Below are 19,126 nucleotides of genomic sequence, written 5' to 3'. Positions count from 1 at the left end.
CAACCTTGGGGAAGGGTCTGGATTGTTGACCTTTCAGTCCCGGAATCCACAAGAAACTCGTACACCTCCCCTTGGGTACCTACTTTAAGTTTTATCAAGGGCTCTGTTTCCACTCTGGTCCCCAATAAATAGAGCCCCTTACACCCCTAATCACTAAATTGTTTCTCATCCTCTCTCCTTCTCCTACATTCCCTCCTCATGTGTCCTTTCTTTCCACAATAATAACATACCACCCCTCAGTCCTTTTCTCCTCTCCCCGCTGTTTCCCTTCCTCGAGAACCAGAAACCTCATTCCGCTTAGGGAGTGTTTTCCTTTGTCCCTCCTAGATAGCAACCACCATTATTCTCATCTGTCGCTTGTGTCTCTCATCTTACCTCTTCTCCACTTCCTCAGGCCTTCTAATATACACCCTCTGAGCCTCTTTCAGCAATTCATCCAGTCCCTTATCCTACCAATCATCCTGTTTCTCCAACTTCTTTCTAATATCCGGCCACGATTTAGCTGCAAACTGCGTTTTGAGTAAAGCCTGTCCTATCTCCGAATTAGGGTCCACTCCGGAATATAGTTGAAAACTTTTCTTTAGCCTCTCCAACCATTCAGTAGGATTTTCCTCTTGCTTCTATTGTTCACTGACGGCTTTCCCCACATTTCTCCTCCTGGGAACCGACTCCTTAACCCCTTGGATTATCATTGCTCTCAAATCTGCCATGTGAACCTGATGTTCTGGGTTCTGATTATCCCAGTTGGGCTTTTGTATAGGCCACTTAACATCTGCCTGTGGGCCTGCCTGATGATCTCTGTCCCAGATTCTCATTCCCGCTGTCTGAATCATTCTCCGTTCTTCTGGGGTGAATAATATGCTCAGGATAGCTTGCAATTCATCCCAAGTATATATGTTAGGCCCCAAAAACTGATCTAACCGATCTCCAACTCCTGAGGGATCCTCTAGGAGATGCCCCATCTCCTTCTTAAAGTCCCTCACGTCCCCCAAATTCAGGGGCGAAGCTATATAGCCCACCCCTGGGATCTGTGCAGGCTGCCCCACCTGTCCTGCATTGGGATTCAGGATCATTCCCATGGGAACTTCCTTTAGTGGAAATAACCGGATGTTATCCTGTCTCCCCCTCAACTGACTCCGGGTAATCCTTCTAATTTCTACCGGCGAATTCGGTCCAGACCCCAATCCTAATTCCATTTCTGGGTCTGAAGATGTCAAAGCTGGGTAGATTGAGTTCACAGGAGGATCTGGCGGTAGGGCAGGAGCTCCATCTAGTGGAGGCAGTTGATAAGGAAGTGGAGAATATTCAGAATATTCCTTATCGTCCCTATTCTTCTTTTTCTTTTCCATCTCGTTCAAAACGAACGGCCGAACTCTAGCTTCATTTGCTACCCATAGAACTGCATATTCTCTTTCTTCCCGACTAAAGGGTTCTTTGGAATTAACATATAAATTTAAAGTCTGACAGATCCAATCCTCCGATGATCCAAACACCGACCAGTAAATATTATCTGCTCTTATTTTCTGTCCTCCCCAAACTTCCATACAATAATGAATCATTTTTGCTCTATCCTTCCCCTTTCGGGACGGGAAGTCATTCCAGTGTTTAATCATCAATCCTAATGGACTATCTGGAGGAATGAGGGGAAGTTGAATACGACCTCCCTTCCCCATGGGATCAAAGGCCTTTCTCTTCCTTTGTCCCATCTTCTGGAATGCCTTCAGTCACACACACACAAAAAGCACTTCCCCCGTTTTGTGGCCTAGTCCCTCGCGGGATCGTAGGAACCGCACTACTCTGGGGTCCTCACTTGCTTCGTCTCTTCAAGACGTCTCACACGTTACATTCCGGGGTACCCACCCCGACCGGACGGTTTCCCGTTTTCAATATATACTCACGTCTGTGTCTTTCTTCGCATGGGCCTATGCACAAAGATTAAGGGGTTGCCGACCTTTCCTCTCACTTGTTATTGAATTTAGGTTCGTTGGTCGAGGTGGGGGATAAAGGAGACCACCCTGGGGCCACCTTAACTCCGGGTGGGGTGCCTCCTCGAGGGTCCCTTTCCCCTCACACACCGTGATCCGAGTCACGGCACCAAATTGTGATAAATTTTGAAGCGAATCGGTAGTAGTCAATTAAAGATAATTTATTATAATTAGAGCAAGCAATAACAAGTGAGCAAACAGATCTGGGTGCTGCTGAGAAAAACCGTTACAATTCCGTTTTTCTCCAGCAATTCACACGCTTCTTTTTCTTCCAGCCCCTTTTATCTGGATTCCATTTCTTGGATTTGTTATCTCTTTCAGCTTCTTTGTTTGCATTTGTGGTCTTATTGCTAGGTAGTGTTCCTCCAGGTGGTTGGGGGAGGCTGGATCTCCGGTCTCGCTGTCCTGGTAAACTTGAAATAACTTTACCATATATGGTCAGGGATAATTGCTCTACATTCTTATCTATTCCCTGTTTGATAAGCTTTGGGCCCTAGTTATGAGTAGCAAAAATAAATGAACTTCTAAAGCTATATAGTTTAAACAACTTAAAGCTTTTACTTTATTAACCCACAAACTAAGCTTTGTTAGTAAACAGAGTTTTGTTAGTAAAAAGAAACTAAGTTTTTAAGACTGTGTAAAAAAAAACTTATACTAAGTTTGATGAACAAACTATGTTTTACCCTTATTACAGGGCCACACAGCCGCTATGCCTCGCCAATGAGTCTGTGTTACCGCAGATCAGAACGCTGATGGTCTAGCGCAGTGCCAGTGCCACCTGCATTGCCGCAACTTGAATCGGGTGCTGCTTTAAAATGCAGGCACGCCAAATCATGGCTTTGGCGCTGCTGTTGCGCGGTACATCACCGATTGGGGCCACCCATGCTGCTCAGCTCACACCATCTGCTGCCACTTTTGTGAGCCGAGCACTGCCAAACTGCCGACAATAATCCAAGGCTTTATTCCCAAATGAGTTCCAGGGGAAAAAATAGCGAGCATGGAAAGGCGGGGATTTTTCAAACCTCAGCAAGGGGTGGAGGAACCCCAGATTACAGCCACAGGAGAAACCATTTCATTGCAAAATATAAACCAAAATAGTGAATTACAAGAGCGGAGGGACCAATTTGCCCAACACTGGAGATAGAGGCCAAATAACATGTCACAGAAGCGCAGAATAGCTTGGATTGGAAAGGCCCCTGGAGATTGTCCACCATGCTACTTAGCACAGGGTCACCTAGGGCAGGATGCTCAGGGTTGTGCCTGGTTGGGATTTGAATATCACCAGGCCAGCTCTGATCCTTTATGAAAAGATAATGTTCATTTCTTTTGATGAAAGGGAAAGTCCTTCTGACTTGTTTCTACCCTGACTGATGCAAGGAGGGTGAAAGGGAGAGGGTGTTTCCTATGGGATCTATACTGTGGACAGAAAATAGCTGTCACAGTCATTTTTTAGCCCCCTAACAAAGTTGGGTTGTTCTTTCAGAGTATCATGACCACAGGAAGTAACTAAGTCTGTGGTCCAAAAATGCAATAAATCTAGCTCCCAGGCTCTGGGCAGCAGATTAAATATGCTACTTGTGCATGATACTGATTCAGTATAAACTCATTTTCCTGATTCAAATTTGTTCAAAAAAATTAGCTGTGAATTAATTTTATCCCAGCAGACTTTGTATTGCATCATACTATGTCATTTGTCTGCACCACACTGGCTTTATGGCTCACAAGTTTTACCCATTTTCTGGAACTGCCTTTAAGTTAGCATGAAGAAAGGCTTAATCCTCATCTTATGCACTTGTCTATTCCATAGAAATGTGATCAAATGCCCATTCCTTATCTGTGTCAAACCTGTGCTGCTGGTGATCTGGCAGTGCGTGGACTGTGACCACAATCATGCTCGAAATGCCTATGGTTTTGGAAAGCAATAATGAAGAAATATGTTGGGGCATTTTTGTACTCCTAATGTGAGTTAAATGAGTTTAGTGCATTTTGCTGCATGCCAGGCTGATGGGGTTTTTATGTTTCATGATGAATTCTGAAGTTTCACAGACATTTCTCATAAAAGCAAGTTTCCAAAACTTTCCCTCGTGTGTAATGTGGGTTGTCCATTGGCCTCTGCCCCAGAGGCAGCTGCATTTCAGCAGTGGCATATATAATCATGGAAGCAACTCGGGAGTCTTTGAAGTTAAAGGTGATCTCTCATCATTAAATGCTGCTGTATAGTCTCCAGTCCTTTGTAGTGAACGGTTTTAAAAGGATCAAGTCTAAAGAGGTTTCCAGGATTTCTAATATTTTGTGGAGTTTAGGGATTTAACTGTATGCCCCATGAGAGAACATGAAATCCAGAAGCAACATGATAGATGTGGTGTTTGAGAAGATGGAAGATGGGAACTCCACATTCGCTGTGACATCTCAGACTCATGTCTCAGTCTCCCCTCATTTGGAACTGTTCAATAGATTTTGTTTTTCTTTTTCATCTTAAGGCATTTTGGACTCTGTGGATAAAACAAAAGCAGTCTCAGTAGCTACAGGCATATCTGGGATTAGTGGATATGGGATTTGGGCAGCACCTCTTAATATTGCTCCAAGCTCTCTGCTGGTGCTCCCAGTGCTTGAGCAGATCAGAGGAGCAGTACAAATGCTGGGCAGCTGAACCTGCCTTGCTTGTGTTCATCTAACCATCACTTGCTTGTTATTAATGTGGTTGCTCCTGCACTTAATGCAAAAGCCATGGTAAGTATTATGTCTACTTTTGTCCTGGTTTGGAGGACAGGTACTGCCAAGAAAAGGCAGGAGCTCCTCCTGAAATGGAGAGTGAAAATCCCCTCCATCCAATTTATTATAATTTGGAAATTAAGGGGCTCTCAGGCAAAGGTATGGGTTTAGGAATAACAGTTCTTTACTAATATATCTACAAGACGAATGAAAACAATATCAGCTGTGAAAATTAGTGACACGACAGAACACTATAACTCAGTTCCAGTCCTTCTCGGCCGCAGATGCTGTCTCCCTGCTCTCAGTCCCAGTGGTGGTGGAGCAGGGCAGGTCTCACGCAGCTGTTGAGGGAAGGAACAATGGCAGCGGCGGCCCATGAGGGAGAAAGATAGAGGAGAGACTCCCCCTGCTCACTGTGTGGAGTGTGGCGCTCAGCTGGGGTCCAGAGATGGCAGGCTGGATCAGGGAAAAAACAGCAGTGCAGCGGCTGGCAGCGGCGAACATGGCTCCTCCGCATTGGGATGGCAAGGGGGTGGTAGGTCGCAGCCCCCGGACGTCTTCCTCCGACGAACATAGTCGGGTGAGTGTGTCCCCTAGAGCACAATTACAGTAATTTCACGATTATAAGCCGCACCATTTTGACTAAAATTTTGGTCAGAACCCGAAGTGCGGCTTATAATCAGTTGCGGCTTATATATGGACAAGTATAAGGCACACCGGAGTATAAGGTGCACTTCCAAGTGTCGGCAATTTTCCGAACTTTGTCCATATATAAGGCTCACCAGCATATAAGGTGCACTTTTTTTTTTCAGCGAGGATTCGGGCGCAACAAAGTAACAAATTAGTAACGGAATTGCGTGATCGTGGGGTTTACTGGCTTGGCTCGGGGTCGGCTGGCCCCGGCCCGGCTCCCCCGTGGCTGCCAGCAGTGGCCCCGGCCCAGCTCGGGTCTGAGTGGGCTTGGTTCTGCTCGGGGCTGCTGCGGGCTCGCACTTCCGGGTTGGCAAATTTCCAAACTTTGTCCATAAATAAGGCGCTGTGGGGTGTAAGGTGCACTTCCGGGTTCGGACCAAAATTTTAGTCAAAAGGGTGCACCTTATATGCATGAAATTACTGTACTTTTGGCTACATCCTGCATTGTAACCTAAGACACTGATTCATAGGGCAGCACCATGTTTTCTGTGCTCTGATCATTGGGTGTTGTTTAACCCAAGGCAAGCATCTTCTATTTTTTTCCCTTCTGAAAAACCCTGTGACAGCAAGCACTTAGAAGCAACAAGGGTTTATGGGTCTGGAAAGCTGGTTGTCCCCTCATTTATTTCCTAAGTTGAGTTGAAGGCATTTACACTTAGATAACATATATATATATATATATATATATATAATTTTCATCAATTTAGCAATACACGTGGTTATGGTTCCTTTCTTTGTGATACCAGATCCAGTCCCCAGAAATGCTGGCAAGCCTTGATTCCCATTTTGCTTCAAGGAAAGTCCTTGAGATGCTGGGGAAACCCAAGCGTCCTCTGTGTCCTGTTTCAGTCAGCTCCACACTTGCGTTTGATACATGTGCCCATGCTAATTTCCTTTTTTTCTTCTATTTTTTTTAACAGTGCCAGATCTGGTGTCTTCTGAGCTCCTTGCAGCCTTTGGGTGACTAGGACATTGAATTTGGTGGACAGTTACCATTTGTTCCCTTGGATCGTACCTGCCCTTGCTTTCCTCATCCCCTCCTGTGCTCCCCTTCCCTCTGATAAAACTCCAGGGTGTTTCAGTATTGCTATGGACCCCAGAGAGACTCTGGGCAGTTCGTGGTAAGGCAGACTTTCTGCGAGCTGCTGTTACCTCTGTGAAGCCTCTGTCTGCCTCCTGCTTTGTGAAGGAGACAATGCTGCCTGTGGCAGGCTCAGAGAAAGGGATCCTGGTGAGTGGCAAGAGACTGGAGCCTGAGGAAGAGGATGAGCTGTGTTCTGGGAGAGATGTGGATTCCACTTCCAATGCAGACAGCGAGAAATGGGTGGTGGGATACGGCCTGGAGGAGCAGGAATTTTCCATCAAGGAGGCTAACTTTACAGAGGGGAGTTTAAAACTAAAGATCCAGACCACCAAGAGAGCTAAGAAGCCCCCAAAGAACTTTGAGAACTATATTTGCCCTCCTGAGATCAAAATCACCATCAAGAAGTCTGGGGAGAAGAAGTTTTCTCGAGTTGGTAAAAATAGCAAGGCAGCTAAAGAGGAGGACAGATCACACTCCAGAAAGAAGGTAAGTCTTCTTCTTTCCTGTATTTTCCCTTTCTCCTGACAGCAGAGGGAGAGGAGGGGATTAAACCTGTTCAAACAGTTTGTGTCCAAGACAACCTTTGCAAGGTTTGCAAAGCCTTGCTTGGCCATGCAGGAAGTAACACAGAGTGGGTGCCATCCTGCGTTGCTGCATACACTGTGGGGATGATCTTGAACTATCCTTGAGATTAACCAATTCAGAAGGGATCAGAAGTTCAGCCAGGATTCTTCTATTTTTGTGTGCAATTGAAGTTTAAGATTAATAATTGCATGAGTGGTAACTGAAGGAGCCCACTTCTAAACAGCTTTGTGCCTGAGTGCTAATTCTTGAGTCTTTTGGCAGTTAAAGCTTTCAGGCGAATTTTTAAAATACAAGAACGTGCATTGTGAACAACTGAATCCATTTCCTGTCTACCGGCAAAGGGCTTCATTAATTGGGATGACAGCATTGTGTGAGTGTTGGGGGCTAGGTTTCTTTCTTTTGTTCCTTCTTACCTATAGAATTTTTCCCATGAGTTGCTGGGAAACATTGACTGCTGGTACTTATGGGTACTTGAGAAAAAAAAGGTTTGTCTGGGCCCAGGTAAAAGGAGGGCTGGGGCAGCTGATAGCTCTCGATCTGCAGCTTCTGGGGGGATGCTCGCTGTTCTTTCTTGGGGAAAGGAATTCTCCATAACCCAGCCCTTCTCCTTCTCCTTCTCCTTCTCCTTCTCCTTCTCCTTCTCCTTCTCCTTCTCCTTCTCCTTCTCCTTCTCCTTCTCCTTCTCCTTCTCCTTTTCTCCTTCTCCTTTTCTCCTTCTCCTTCTCCTTCTCCTTCTCCTTCTCCTTCTCCTTCTCCTTCTCCTCCTTCTCCTTCTCCTTCTCCTTTCCTTTGTGAGGCCTCTGCTCATGAGAGCAGCCACTGCCCTGGGACCTTATTAACACCTACCTCACTAAGAATCCTGAGCCCATCTCTCCCTCCCTGCCCTGCTCGGAGCCGGGCCACCACTGCCCACTGCTTCTTCTGCACTGCTCTGATTTTCTCTACGCTGTAGCCCCACACCCCCTGGCCTGCCAGAATGTCCCGCAGTTCCAGCCCGGGATCTTTTGCTCATTCCTGCTGTTCCAACTTAGTGCTCTTCAGAGTCCTGCAGGGGCACTGGGATAGACTGCCCCAGGGCTTTGTGAAGCAAAGCCTCTCCTCCATCCTTCCCGTCTCGGCCGAGAAGGCTGTCACAGGGTCCCCGGTTCTGTTTGTTATTAATTCCATAGTTGTTGTTTTTTTTGCCTTGTTATACATACTAGTAAAGAACTGTTATATCTTTCTAATATTGTGGTGCCCCAAACTGCACACAATATCCAGGGTGAGGCCACACAAGTGCAGAGCAGAGCAAAGCAGGACAATCACCTTTGCTTGACTGACTGGCAATGCCATGCCTGATGTACCCCAAGACACTGTTTGCCCACCTGGTTGCTGGGGCACTGCTGACTCAAATTCAACTTTCCATTGACCAGGATCTCCAGGTTTCTTTCTGCAGCACAGCTTTCCAGCATCTCATTCAACAGTCTGTACGTACATCCAGAGCTGGCCCATCCCAGGTGTAGAATCCAGCACTTTCCCTTGTTGAACTTCATATGGTTGGTGATTGCCCAGTCCTAGAATTTGTCAAGGTCTCTCTGCAGGGTGTCTCTGCTTCTGAGAGAGTCAACAGCTCCTCTTAGTTTTGTATCATCCACAAACTTACTCAATATCCCTTCCAGTTCTGTGTCCAAGTCATTTACGAAGATGTTGCAGAACACAGGGCTGAGGATGGAGCCCTGCGGAACCCCACTTGGGACAGGTTGCCAGCCTGATGTCACCCCAGTCACTATAACTTTTTGTGCCTAACCCATGAGCCAGTTGCTCACCTATTGCGTGATGGGTTTCTGGTTATATTGACCTTGGTGGTGTAATGTGGACAGTGCTGGGTCCAAGACAGAGACACAGGCAGTCTGTGATCCATGCGACAAAAAGCACTTTATTGTTCTTAACCTCACCTTAAATACCCTTCTTAATGTCCCTCGGCAAGCACTTGTGATTGGTTCAAAGTTCAGGCTTCCCAGCTTTCTGACCAATAGCCTCTGCAGCCCAGGCAGGAACCCATTGGGTCAAATCCCTGTCTGGTTCCAAATCTTGTCCTATCCCTGTTCCCTGGAGGCCTGGCTATCTGGCCAGGCTGCTTTTCACATATATGGCCAAATTGGTTGCCCAGTAACAAGCCAGCTTGTACTGTGACAGGTGGGACCACTTCTAGGGTTCAGTAATTGCAAGTGAGGTGGACTGTGCTCTGAATGACAGCCAGCTGGTGGTCTCTTCCTACCTCCTATAATTTTACACTTATTCAGACTAGCCAAGTTTGTCCCTGTCAAAATTTTCAATTATTATGACCTTCTGGCTTTGTAGCTAAAGAAACATTTTATAAATATTGGACCAGCCAATGTTAAATGTGGCAGAGTGAAGCAGATGATCTGAAATATCAAATAACTTTGCTTTCTAATCTATCTTGTGATCAACCTGTGACCAGGTATAGACCTGAAGCAGATTCAGTGTCCACAAAGCTCCAGGAATTACCAATAATTTAGTGATGGGAAAAGAGATGAACCCTCAGGAGGAAAAATGTTTTTCATTTTCAGCATGCATGTTCATCAACCCTGTTTAATAATGTCTCTGAACCTTGTTTTGTTAATGTCTGAGATCTAAGAACAGATCTATTTATCCATCTGTCTCTCCTGCAGTGGGTTCTGTTGTGGAGAACGTTGGTGACGCTTATAAATGTTTTGTAGGATTGAGTTTTTCATTTATGTTTTTCTTTAAATTAGTATTTTTGACATAAGTTCATTGTCATGATCTATTATATCAGCTGACCATCGAGACAAGGATGCATATTACTTGTCTTTTAAAGAATAGCTTCCCATTCTCTCAAATACAAGCTTAATTGTCTCACATTGAGGTTCTAACACATAAGAAGAAAATTAATTTAGAAATTAATACTTTTACCAATTTTAATTTTTTTATCTGTACTCTAGTTGAATATTTTTTGATTTACAACAGGCCTACAGCAGCATTAAATTGCTTGTAGTAGAGATTAGAAATGAAATAGAAACATCTTGATTGCAGAGAGATTTTACAAAACACTATCTCAAACAAACCCTGGGAAGAGGACCTAAAACTTATTGATGGCAATATTTTAATTAAAGAGTATGAAATAATTTTTGGAGGAAAAAAAATTTCCCATTCTCTTTTATATTTTCTTGGACAGTGGCAAATTCTTCTTTGCATTTTGTTGCTTTCTGAAATTTAATTTTTGGTATCCAGTGATGCATTGACATTTTTAGTGATTTTGGTTCACTATTTAGAGATTTCCTGGCCAATGCACCAATTTATGTGGTGGCTTTAGTGCTGACCAAATTGCCAGTGCACCCACTAGAATTATTCAGTCATTTCCTGCTGTGAGACAGGATTAGGAGGGAGGCAAAGCAGGCTCAAACTTTGAAGGATGTAAAGTGTACTAGTTTGGAGGACAGGTGTCTGCTGAGAAAAGCAGGAACCTCTCTTTGAAAATGGAGAATAAAAACCCCCTCCCTCCAAATTATTATAATTTTGAAATCAAACGACTCTCAGGCAAAGATATCTCCAAAATCCCAGGGCGATTCGGGTTTCCGATGCGGGCGCGTTGCGAGATGAGGGCAATCCACTTGCTCCATGTGGTGTCAGTGGTGTGGTGAGTAGAGGGAACCTTTCCTTTGAACATCCACCCCATCACTGGTAGTCAGGGTGCCAGGAGGAGTTGTGCTTCCGTCCCAATCACCTCTGAGGCAGCTTGGACTCCTTCATAGGCAGCCAAGATCTCCTTCTCTGAGTGTAATTGGCTTCAGACCCTCTGTAGCTTCAGCTCCAGAATCCCAGAGGTCGGCCTCAAGTCTCTCCAGGCACCCTCTGCCAAAGGCTCCAGGACAGACCATGGTTCCCAGCTGCAGAATAAAGCACATTCTTCACCTCTGGTCCCATCCTGACTGGGCCAAGGGCTACCACATGAGCGATCTCATGCTTGTTCTGGGCAAAGGCTTACTGTTGCTCAGCACCCCAGAGGAAATCGTTCTTCTTACAGGTGACCAGGTAGAGAGGGCTCACAATCTGACTGTACTCAGGAATGTGCATTCTCCAAAAGCCTATGACACCTAGGAAAGCTTGTGTTTCCTTTTTGCTGGTTGGTGGAGACATCGCGGTGATCTTACTGATGACCTCAGTGGGGATCTGGTGCTGTCTATCTTGCCACTTTACTCCCAGGAACTGGATCTCTCGTGCAGGTCCTTTGAATTTGCTCTTTTTAATGGCAAAGCCGGCTCCCAGCAGAACATGGATGATTTTCTCTCCTTTCTCAAATACCGCCACTGCCGTGTTGCCCCACACAATGATGTCATCGATGTATTGAAGGTGTTCTGGAGCTTCACCCTTTTCCAGTGCAACCTGGATCAGTCCATGGCAGATGGTGGGGCTGTGTTTCCACCCCTGGGGCAGACGATTCCAGGTATACTGCACGCACCTCCAGGTGAAATCAAACTGAGGCCTGCACTCTGCTGCTAGAGGAATGGAGAAAAAGGCCTTGGCAATGTCAATGGTGGCATACCACCTTGCTACCTTGGACTCCAGCTCATACTGGAGGTCCAGCATGTCCGACACAGCAGCGCTCAGCGGTGGTGTCACTTCGTTCAACGTACGATAGTCCACAGTCAATCTCCATTCTCCATCAGACTTGCGCACAGGCCAGATAGGGCTGTTGAAGGGTGAATGGGATTTACTGACCACTCCTTGGCTCTCCAGCTCACGGATCATCTTGTGGATGGGGATCACGTCATTTCGATTCGTTCGGTACTGCTGGCGGTGCACTGGTGAGGTGGCAATTGGCACTTGTAGCTCTTCCACCTTCAGGAGTCCCACTGCAGATGGGTTTTCTGACAGTCCAGGCAAAGTGTTCAACTACTTAATGCCCTCTACTGCTGCAGCAGCTATTCCAAAAGCCCATCTGTATCCCTTTGAGTCTTTGTAATAGCTACTCCAGAGGAAGTCTATGCCTAAAATGCACAGTGCCTCTGCGCCAGTCACCACTGGAAGCTTCTGCCACCCCTTCCCAGTCAAGTTCACCTCACCCTCCAGCAAAGTCAATTCCTGTGATCCTCCCGTCACCCCAACAATGGAAACAGGTTCTTCCCCCACATGTCCTGATGGTATCAGAGTACACTGTGAACCAGTATCAACTAACGCCCTGTGTTTTTGTGCCGGGCCATCGGATCCACACCGTCCAATAGACCCTGTTATCCCATGCCTCTCCCTGGCTAGAGGCAGGGCCCCTCTAGCACTGGTTATTATTTCCTTCTTGGGCATACATAGTAGAGGTTCCTTCAAGTGGATCTGACAGATTAACCTCTCTTCTGTAATACCCTGCACCTTGATTATGGGAGGTTGAGGATACCTTCACTTTAGTAGACCTCCCTTGGTTTGTGTTTCCTTCCCTGAGTTGACGCACCCGTGCTGCCTGGACAGAAGTGGGTTTCCCATCCCATTTTCCCATGTCCCCCCCATGGTCACACAAAAAGAACCACAAATCAGCTCGTGGGGTGTACCCTCTCTCCCTAGCTGGGAGGCATTGGGCTCTGACTTTGGCGTCTGTGACTCGCACTGGTGCTGCATTGACCTTCCTTACCTCTACCTTATCTCCCTCATCTCCTCCTTAAACTCTTCTTTGAGTTCCTTAACCACAGCAGAGACATGAGCCTGCATTGGGCCATTGATCATGCTCTCAAAATTTCTGAGCTTGTTAGCAACAGAACCCACTGTTTCTTGGTTGTTGTCAGCATTAATCATTGCAATGAATGTAGTGTATTGAGATGGCCCCAGGTTTGCCAGATTCCACAGCATCTGCCCTGTGCACCTGACCTTGTCAGGGTCATTGTCATGCTGTCCACCTCTCCCAAAAAGTACCTTCAATACTGCCACTTCTCTCAGCTGTTGGATCCCTTCCTCAAGGGTCTTCCAACACATTCTATGGTGATGCTCCTGCATTCTTTCCCTGTGGACGAACCTCTCTCTCACACTCATTAAAAGCCGTTCCCAGAGGGAAAGGGGGCCTGTCTCTCTTACAAATACCTGATCTACACCTGAGTCCTGGGTCAAAGGTCCCAAATTCCTTGCCTCAGTACCATCCAGTTGCACACCTGCACCCATAAGGTCCCAGACCCGAAGTAACCAAGTTGTAAAAGCCTCACGACCCCGTCGTACAATGTCTTTTCACAGATTACGGAGACTTTCATACGACAGGGACTCAGTGACAATCTCAACCTCTGGTTCCCCTGCTGGTTGTGAGGGCCCTCCTTTATTATCCTTATTGTCTAGGGTACTTTGTTTTTGCCTTAGACTTTCTAGTCTCCACAGGGTCGACTGCTGCTGGCTCTGAGTGTGCTTGTGGTTTAGTTGGAACCTGGACTGATGTAACGTTAGTAGATTCCACTGCAGCATCATTGGATTCTCCCTTTTTAGGGCAGGGGGAGGGTCTCTCACCAACTGGGGAGAGGTACTCCTTTAACATCTGGCCTATCTCTTTCACTAGAACCCCCATTCACTCTGGGTGGTTCCTTTCTGAGGTGGGCTGTGGGGCAGGGTCAGGCTCTGGGGTAGCATCCCTAGTTTCTGGGGCAGGGTCAATGTCTGCAGCACCATCATTATTTCCTGGAGTAGGTATCAGGGTTGTTATCCAGCTCAATCGCCCCTTATCTCTAAATGTTAAATAGGACAAGCCTATCAGTACCACCAGCCACTGTATAATATCATTAGCATTTAGAGGAGATTTCAACCCTTCAAAAAGTGGTGGGGTAGACCCAAAAATCTGGGTGAAGTCTTGGGAGAAAATTTCCCCTGGTGTCATTCCCTCACAGTAAGTACCATTATTAGAGTAACCCCAAAAATGTACAGTGAGTGTGTGATAGCCCTGAATCCATGTACCCGCCTTCCAAAGGAAGTTAAAAATCCATGAATTCCTCACTTTGTTAACCCATAAAGAAAACTGGATAACGACCACTGCAGCCTTAGTTATAGGGCCCATGTTTAGATAAGGGCCTGCAAATGGGAGAAATACAACCACAACCCCATGCCACCCAAAGCAGGGTAAACTAGACAACATATTGCCACCTAATGAGGTTTCTGTATCAGCACACAAAAAATTAGGTTACTCAAGAACTGTTATTCCTTTTATCTCTCGATGCCCTCGAGCCCAACGTTGGGCGCCAAAATCTGTCCTAGTTTGGAGGACAGGTGTCTGCTGAGAAAGGCAGGAACCTCTCTTTGAAAATGGAGAATATAAACCCCCTCCCTCCAAATTATTATAATTTTGAAATCAAACGGCTTTCAGGCAAAGATATGGGAATTAAGAATAACGGTTCTTTACTAGGGAAATTAAAATGGAAATACAATACTACAAAGAAGCAGACCCCAAACTCTGACAAATTCAGAGTACAACCTGACACCCCGTCAGGCAGGGTGTTGATAGCAGTTCGATTAAATGGTGGCTGTAGTCTTTTTGTAGTGACAGATGTGATTCAGTTGAAGCAGTGGTCCTGTAGAAGGTGCAGTTTCCTTCCGGAGGTCCAGTGATGATGTGGGGAAAATCCAGCTTCCCTCTGGAGTCCAGTGGAGAAGGGACTAGCTTAGTGTCCCAAAACCTCTCTTTTATCTTGGTAGGAAATGTTGGGCCCTTCCCCCTGGCTGGAGCAACTTCCAAGGGGATGAAGTAATTTTATCAGTCACACAGTGGGACTCAATGGACCATTAGCAGAAGAAACCTCCCTGGAGGAAGGGTGAGTTGTGAAAAGATAAAGAACAATACCCTGCCTGGTTTCAATGGATGGGCCATTAGCAGAACATCTCCCACGGAGATAAGCATCACCACCCCCACCCTCAACAGATGGTGATTGAATAGACCTTTTATCACACTATGTATTGTAACCCAAGACATAAAGAAAAACTTTACAGAAACTAAAAGAAAAAATAAGAATCAGAATAAAACCTTCAAAACTCTTCTTCTCCCCCACATCCTCTTTTTTTCACATTGACAATGTACAGAAACAAATCAGTCAGCTTACCATCTCTAAAATACAGTAATTTCCAGAATACAAGCCGCACCATTTTGACTAAGATTTTGCTCCCAAACCGGAAATGCGGCTAATACTCAGGAGCGGCTAATATGTGAATAATTTTCTGACATTTACAACCTCAGAAGTGCCAACCAGAGTGCCGAGTCGAGCAACTGCAAAGCCGGCATTTTGCGATTGTTACAAATTGTTACTCTGTTGCGCCGCGGGTGGAGCCTGGCTCCCTGCAGGCAGCACGGGGGGCGGGGAGAGAGGAGGGAGAACTCTCTCCTTCCCTCCTCTGCCGCAGCCCGGGGGAGAGATGGGGGGGCCCCGCGCCGCCATTGCCGCGGTTCGGGGAGGCGGCGGGGGCCCCGCGCCGCCATTGCCGCGGCTCGGGGAGGATGCGGGGTACTCTGTCCCCGCCCGCCGCCGCCGCCGCGGGAGAGGGGGGACTCCGTCCCTGCCTGCCACCATGGGGCAGCACCGGGCCGTGGTGACCAAGCCCAGTGGTAGCGGCGGCTGGCCCCGAGTGGCCCCGCCGAGCGACAGCGCCGGGCTGGGCCACCTAGCCCCGTCGACAGCCCCGAGTGGGCCGAACCTGCACAGCCCGAGCTGAGCCAGTAAATCCCGCCCTGCTGCAGGTCTGTTACTATTTGGCAACTTTGTTGCACGCAGGTCCTCGCTGTGAACGACAGAGCGGCTTATACTCAGGTGTGACTTATTTATGGACAAAGAACGAAATATTTGCCAACACCCAGAGATGTGGCTTATACTCCGTGCGGCTTGTATTCGTGAAATTACTGTAACCTTTCTTCACTTCATTTAGGGAGAGAAGTCTCATCAGTCTATGGAGACTTCTCCATAAGAAAACAGTTCTCTCGTGGCTTCAAGGTCACAGTGAATCAGCTGCCTGGGAAAATGGAAATCTGATCACTGTGTAATAGTCTCTCCCTTCAACTCACAGCTTTCCCCACAACTGTTTTCGAGGGCCATGTCAACTTATGGGGTACTATTTTGTAAGGATGAGCAGTTCAGAAAGCAAAGGTTTTCTTCATCTAACTCTGAGATCATGTTCATGTCTGGGAACAGAGGTCGTCGTCTTCTTTCCCTGGAGGCAAAGGGTTTTCATCACGCTTCTCTCTCTTTGTTCAGGCTTCTCTTGGGATCACAGCTACTTCAGTATCTGCTTGCTTTAGCATTAATGCCTTTGCTCATATCTACAATTTGAACGCTTCAACCACCCCATACTTCTCAATGATTTACAGGGATAAAGAGTCTGATGTATCAATCATGTCTTCCCCTTACCCTTACATGAGGATTTCAGCACAAGAATGAGGTATGTCCTCAATCCCTCCAGTCTGGGACCTTCTACTTCACTGACCTTAGTGTCTTCATATTGTTTCTGTATGTCTTCACTCTGTCACTTTCCTCTCAATTTCTTGACAATTGAAGGTCGGCAGGTCTTATCTGTGCACTGAAAGAGTTAATATCTTGACTGAAGCCTGCAGATGGTCATATGATCCCTGCTGGGTGTTGGCTGGAGCTGTTTATGATGGAGAGATTTTCAGCGGCTGGGCTGGAGGACCTGGGCCAGGATAGCAGGGGCCCAGTGAGAAACAGTGGTGGCTACTCTGACTACATGGCTGTTTTCTGGCTTTTGCTGCATTCAATTCCAGACAAGGGCTGATGGTCTTCCCTCCCCCTGCCTGGTAGGCAGCAGAGCAGGCCCGGTCCAGGCCGGCAGTGGGGCAGGGCTCAATGTTGGTGAGCTGTTAGCAGCGGCAGCATTCTAACCACGCCACAGGCCTGCCTGGCTATGCTGGGAGGAGGCGGGGGGTAACCCGGCCCTGCCAGCACTGCAACAGAGGCAGAACCTGACTCGGCTCGGCCCCGCCAGGTGCATGGGTCTGGCCCAGACCTGCAGCAGCCCTCCGGCTGGCTAACCTGTTTCCTGTACTCAGGCGGAAGAAAAAAGAGATATTCCCGGGGTTTGTTCATCTTTGCATGTGTGTTCACAAAGGTGCATCTAACTTTTTCATTGGTGTGACAACATGTCAATATTCAAAATCAGTCACTGACTGGTTTTTGTCAGGTCTAAAGGAAGTTGCCAAGGTCCTTACGGGGAATTACTTTCATAACTGGTTCCTTTCCTTTCTTACCAAACAATAAATTAAGACAAACCAACACACCATCTTAGTAACTCTTTCTTGCTGTATCAGCATAAACCATTGGTCAAATACTTGCTCCGGAGGCTGTTAAGCTCATTTTTCATGTCCTGGCAGGGTCCTGTCTATATTTCAGGGGACAGGAGGTGGATGGGAGGAAGCTAGTTCAGGAGAGTGGGTGACAGTGGGGAACATTTGTCTGTGAATGTCAGATCTCAACTCAGCTTATAAATTATTCCCTGGGCCTTGTAGATAAACACAGAGTTCTATGGTGATATTGGCTGGGAAGGGCAAACGCTGATGATTGTAGGTTAATCTTCAGGACACTAATTGCCAGAAAACCAAAGAAGCATTCTTTTTGGAACAAATTTTTCAGTTTATGAAGGGGAAAAACACTGCATTGGATTGTTTTGTTTGCAGAGTTTTACCCCCTCCTATGTCCTGTCTCAGATTTATAAAGGATTTACCTTTATTATTGTTGTTGGGGACTTTTTTTTTTTTTTTTTTTTTTGTTTTGATGTTTTCCTGTGATACATCTATAAAGTTGTGTGAAAATGCAACTTCGTTTTTATTTTCATGAATGTATGCACAAATAAGTATGTGGATTCTATACCACTAGCTATTTAAAGGATTTGGTCTGACCAGCTGCTTTTCAGCTGAATTTTTGTGAAAGGTGATGCTTTGCAAAGAGGTTTTTTTCATTCTTTCAAGTCAATTTGAAAACTGGAAAAAAGTCCTAAGCAACACTGCCCTACCATTGAAAATTCCCAGCTGAACCAAGTCATGACCCCATTGCTAAGGATTTAATTTACTGGCATTTCTCCAGTGTGCCTCTAGAAGGGATGGCATCTTAAGTTCCTCTACCTGAGATCTGTTTCCCCAGGTCTGACATAAAAAAGGTACATATCACCCGTGTGTAAAACCTGACCAGATCCCTGTCAAGTGCAGAAATCCAAACAGGCTCACATGGGGCTGGGATTTCACAATAGTCACAAGGAACAAAACCTTCCTGCCTGATTTGCACCAGAGCAGGAGAGGGACTGGTGGTCTATGTTGTCTGGCCTCCCAGTCAAAATCAATCTCTACAAGATGAGGTGGAAGGCTAAACAGTGCAATATAAATCCCACAAAAGCTTTGAAAACCTCAAAGGGAATACAGCTGAGTCCACTGAAGAACTAGAGTCTTTTGCTCCACTGATGGTCTTGATGAAGCTTTGGGTTGGTGAAGCAGGATGACTGAGACGAGTTCCCAAATGAGGCCACATCTTGGCAGCAAAACCCTTGTCTGCCACTGGCCCAATTGGCACTTGTTTGAGTGCTTTGTGGGAGTGAAATTCATCTATGCTCCAAGGCCCAGAAACAAGTCTTTGCATAATAAACATCCTACTGTAATTGTAAGGTTCATTTATGCTCTTTAGGATGGTTATTAGTTTCCCATTAATTTATACCTCCTCATAAATTATTATAATGTTGCTTATTATTTGAGGTTCATCATTCCTTAAGAAGGGCAATCTTGGACTAGAATTTCCTTGTGCTAAGTTTTATATCAGTATAAAGTAGGAAAGATGGTTCCTGAGGAGAGATTTCAATTGTGTACTTTCTGAGGAAAGCAAAAATGTCATTTAAAATCAGGGGGAAAATGTGTTGGTGGGCAAATAATGTGCATATTAGAAGTATGCATAAGGTTGAGAACCAGAGGTAGCGAAGCGCTTCATATCCTTAGCATATGAAGCTCTGCCTTCTCAGGGTTTACTTTTATTTGTTTTCCCTTTTTTTGTCCCAAAAGATAGGTGACTCATCAGTGTTTAACTGATCTTATCCACTTTTTTTAAAAAATTTCTTT

At 46.1% G+C, this 19,126-nt stretch overlaps 1 protein-coding gene across 1 annotated transcript in view; it reads left to right on the top strand.

Annotated features, from left to right (window-relative positions):
* LOC117005038 (SET-binding protein-like) overlaps positions 1-19,126 on the top strand; it is a 146,716-nt gene that overhangs the window by 24,701 nt on the left and 102,889 nt on the right. The window contains 2 exon segments of the mRNA XM_033076262.1: positions 6,311-6,508; positions 6,510-6,960. Coding sequence (XP_032932153.1) covers positions 6,480-6,508; positions 6,510-6,960 — 480 coding nt within the window. The 5' untranslated portion in view covers positions 6,311-6,479.

The sequence above is a fragment of the Catharus ustulatus genome, chromosome W (assembly GCF_009819885.2).
Source record: "Catharus ustulatus isolate bCatUst1 chromosome W, bCatUst1.pri.v2, whole genome shotgun sequence".
In the NCBI taxonomy this organism is placed as follows: Eukaryota; Metazoa; Chordata; class Aves; order Passeriformes; family Turdidae; genus Catharus; species Catharus ustulatus.
This window is presented reverse-complemented; position numbering and strand designations above follow the sequence as displayed.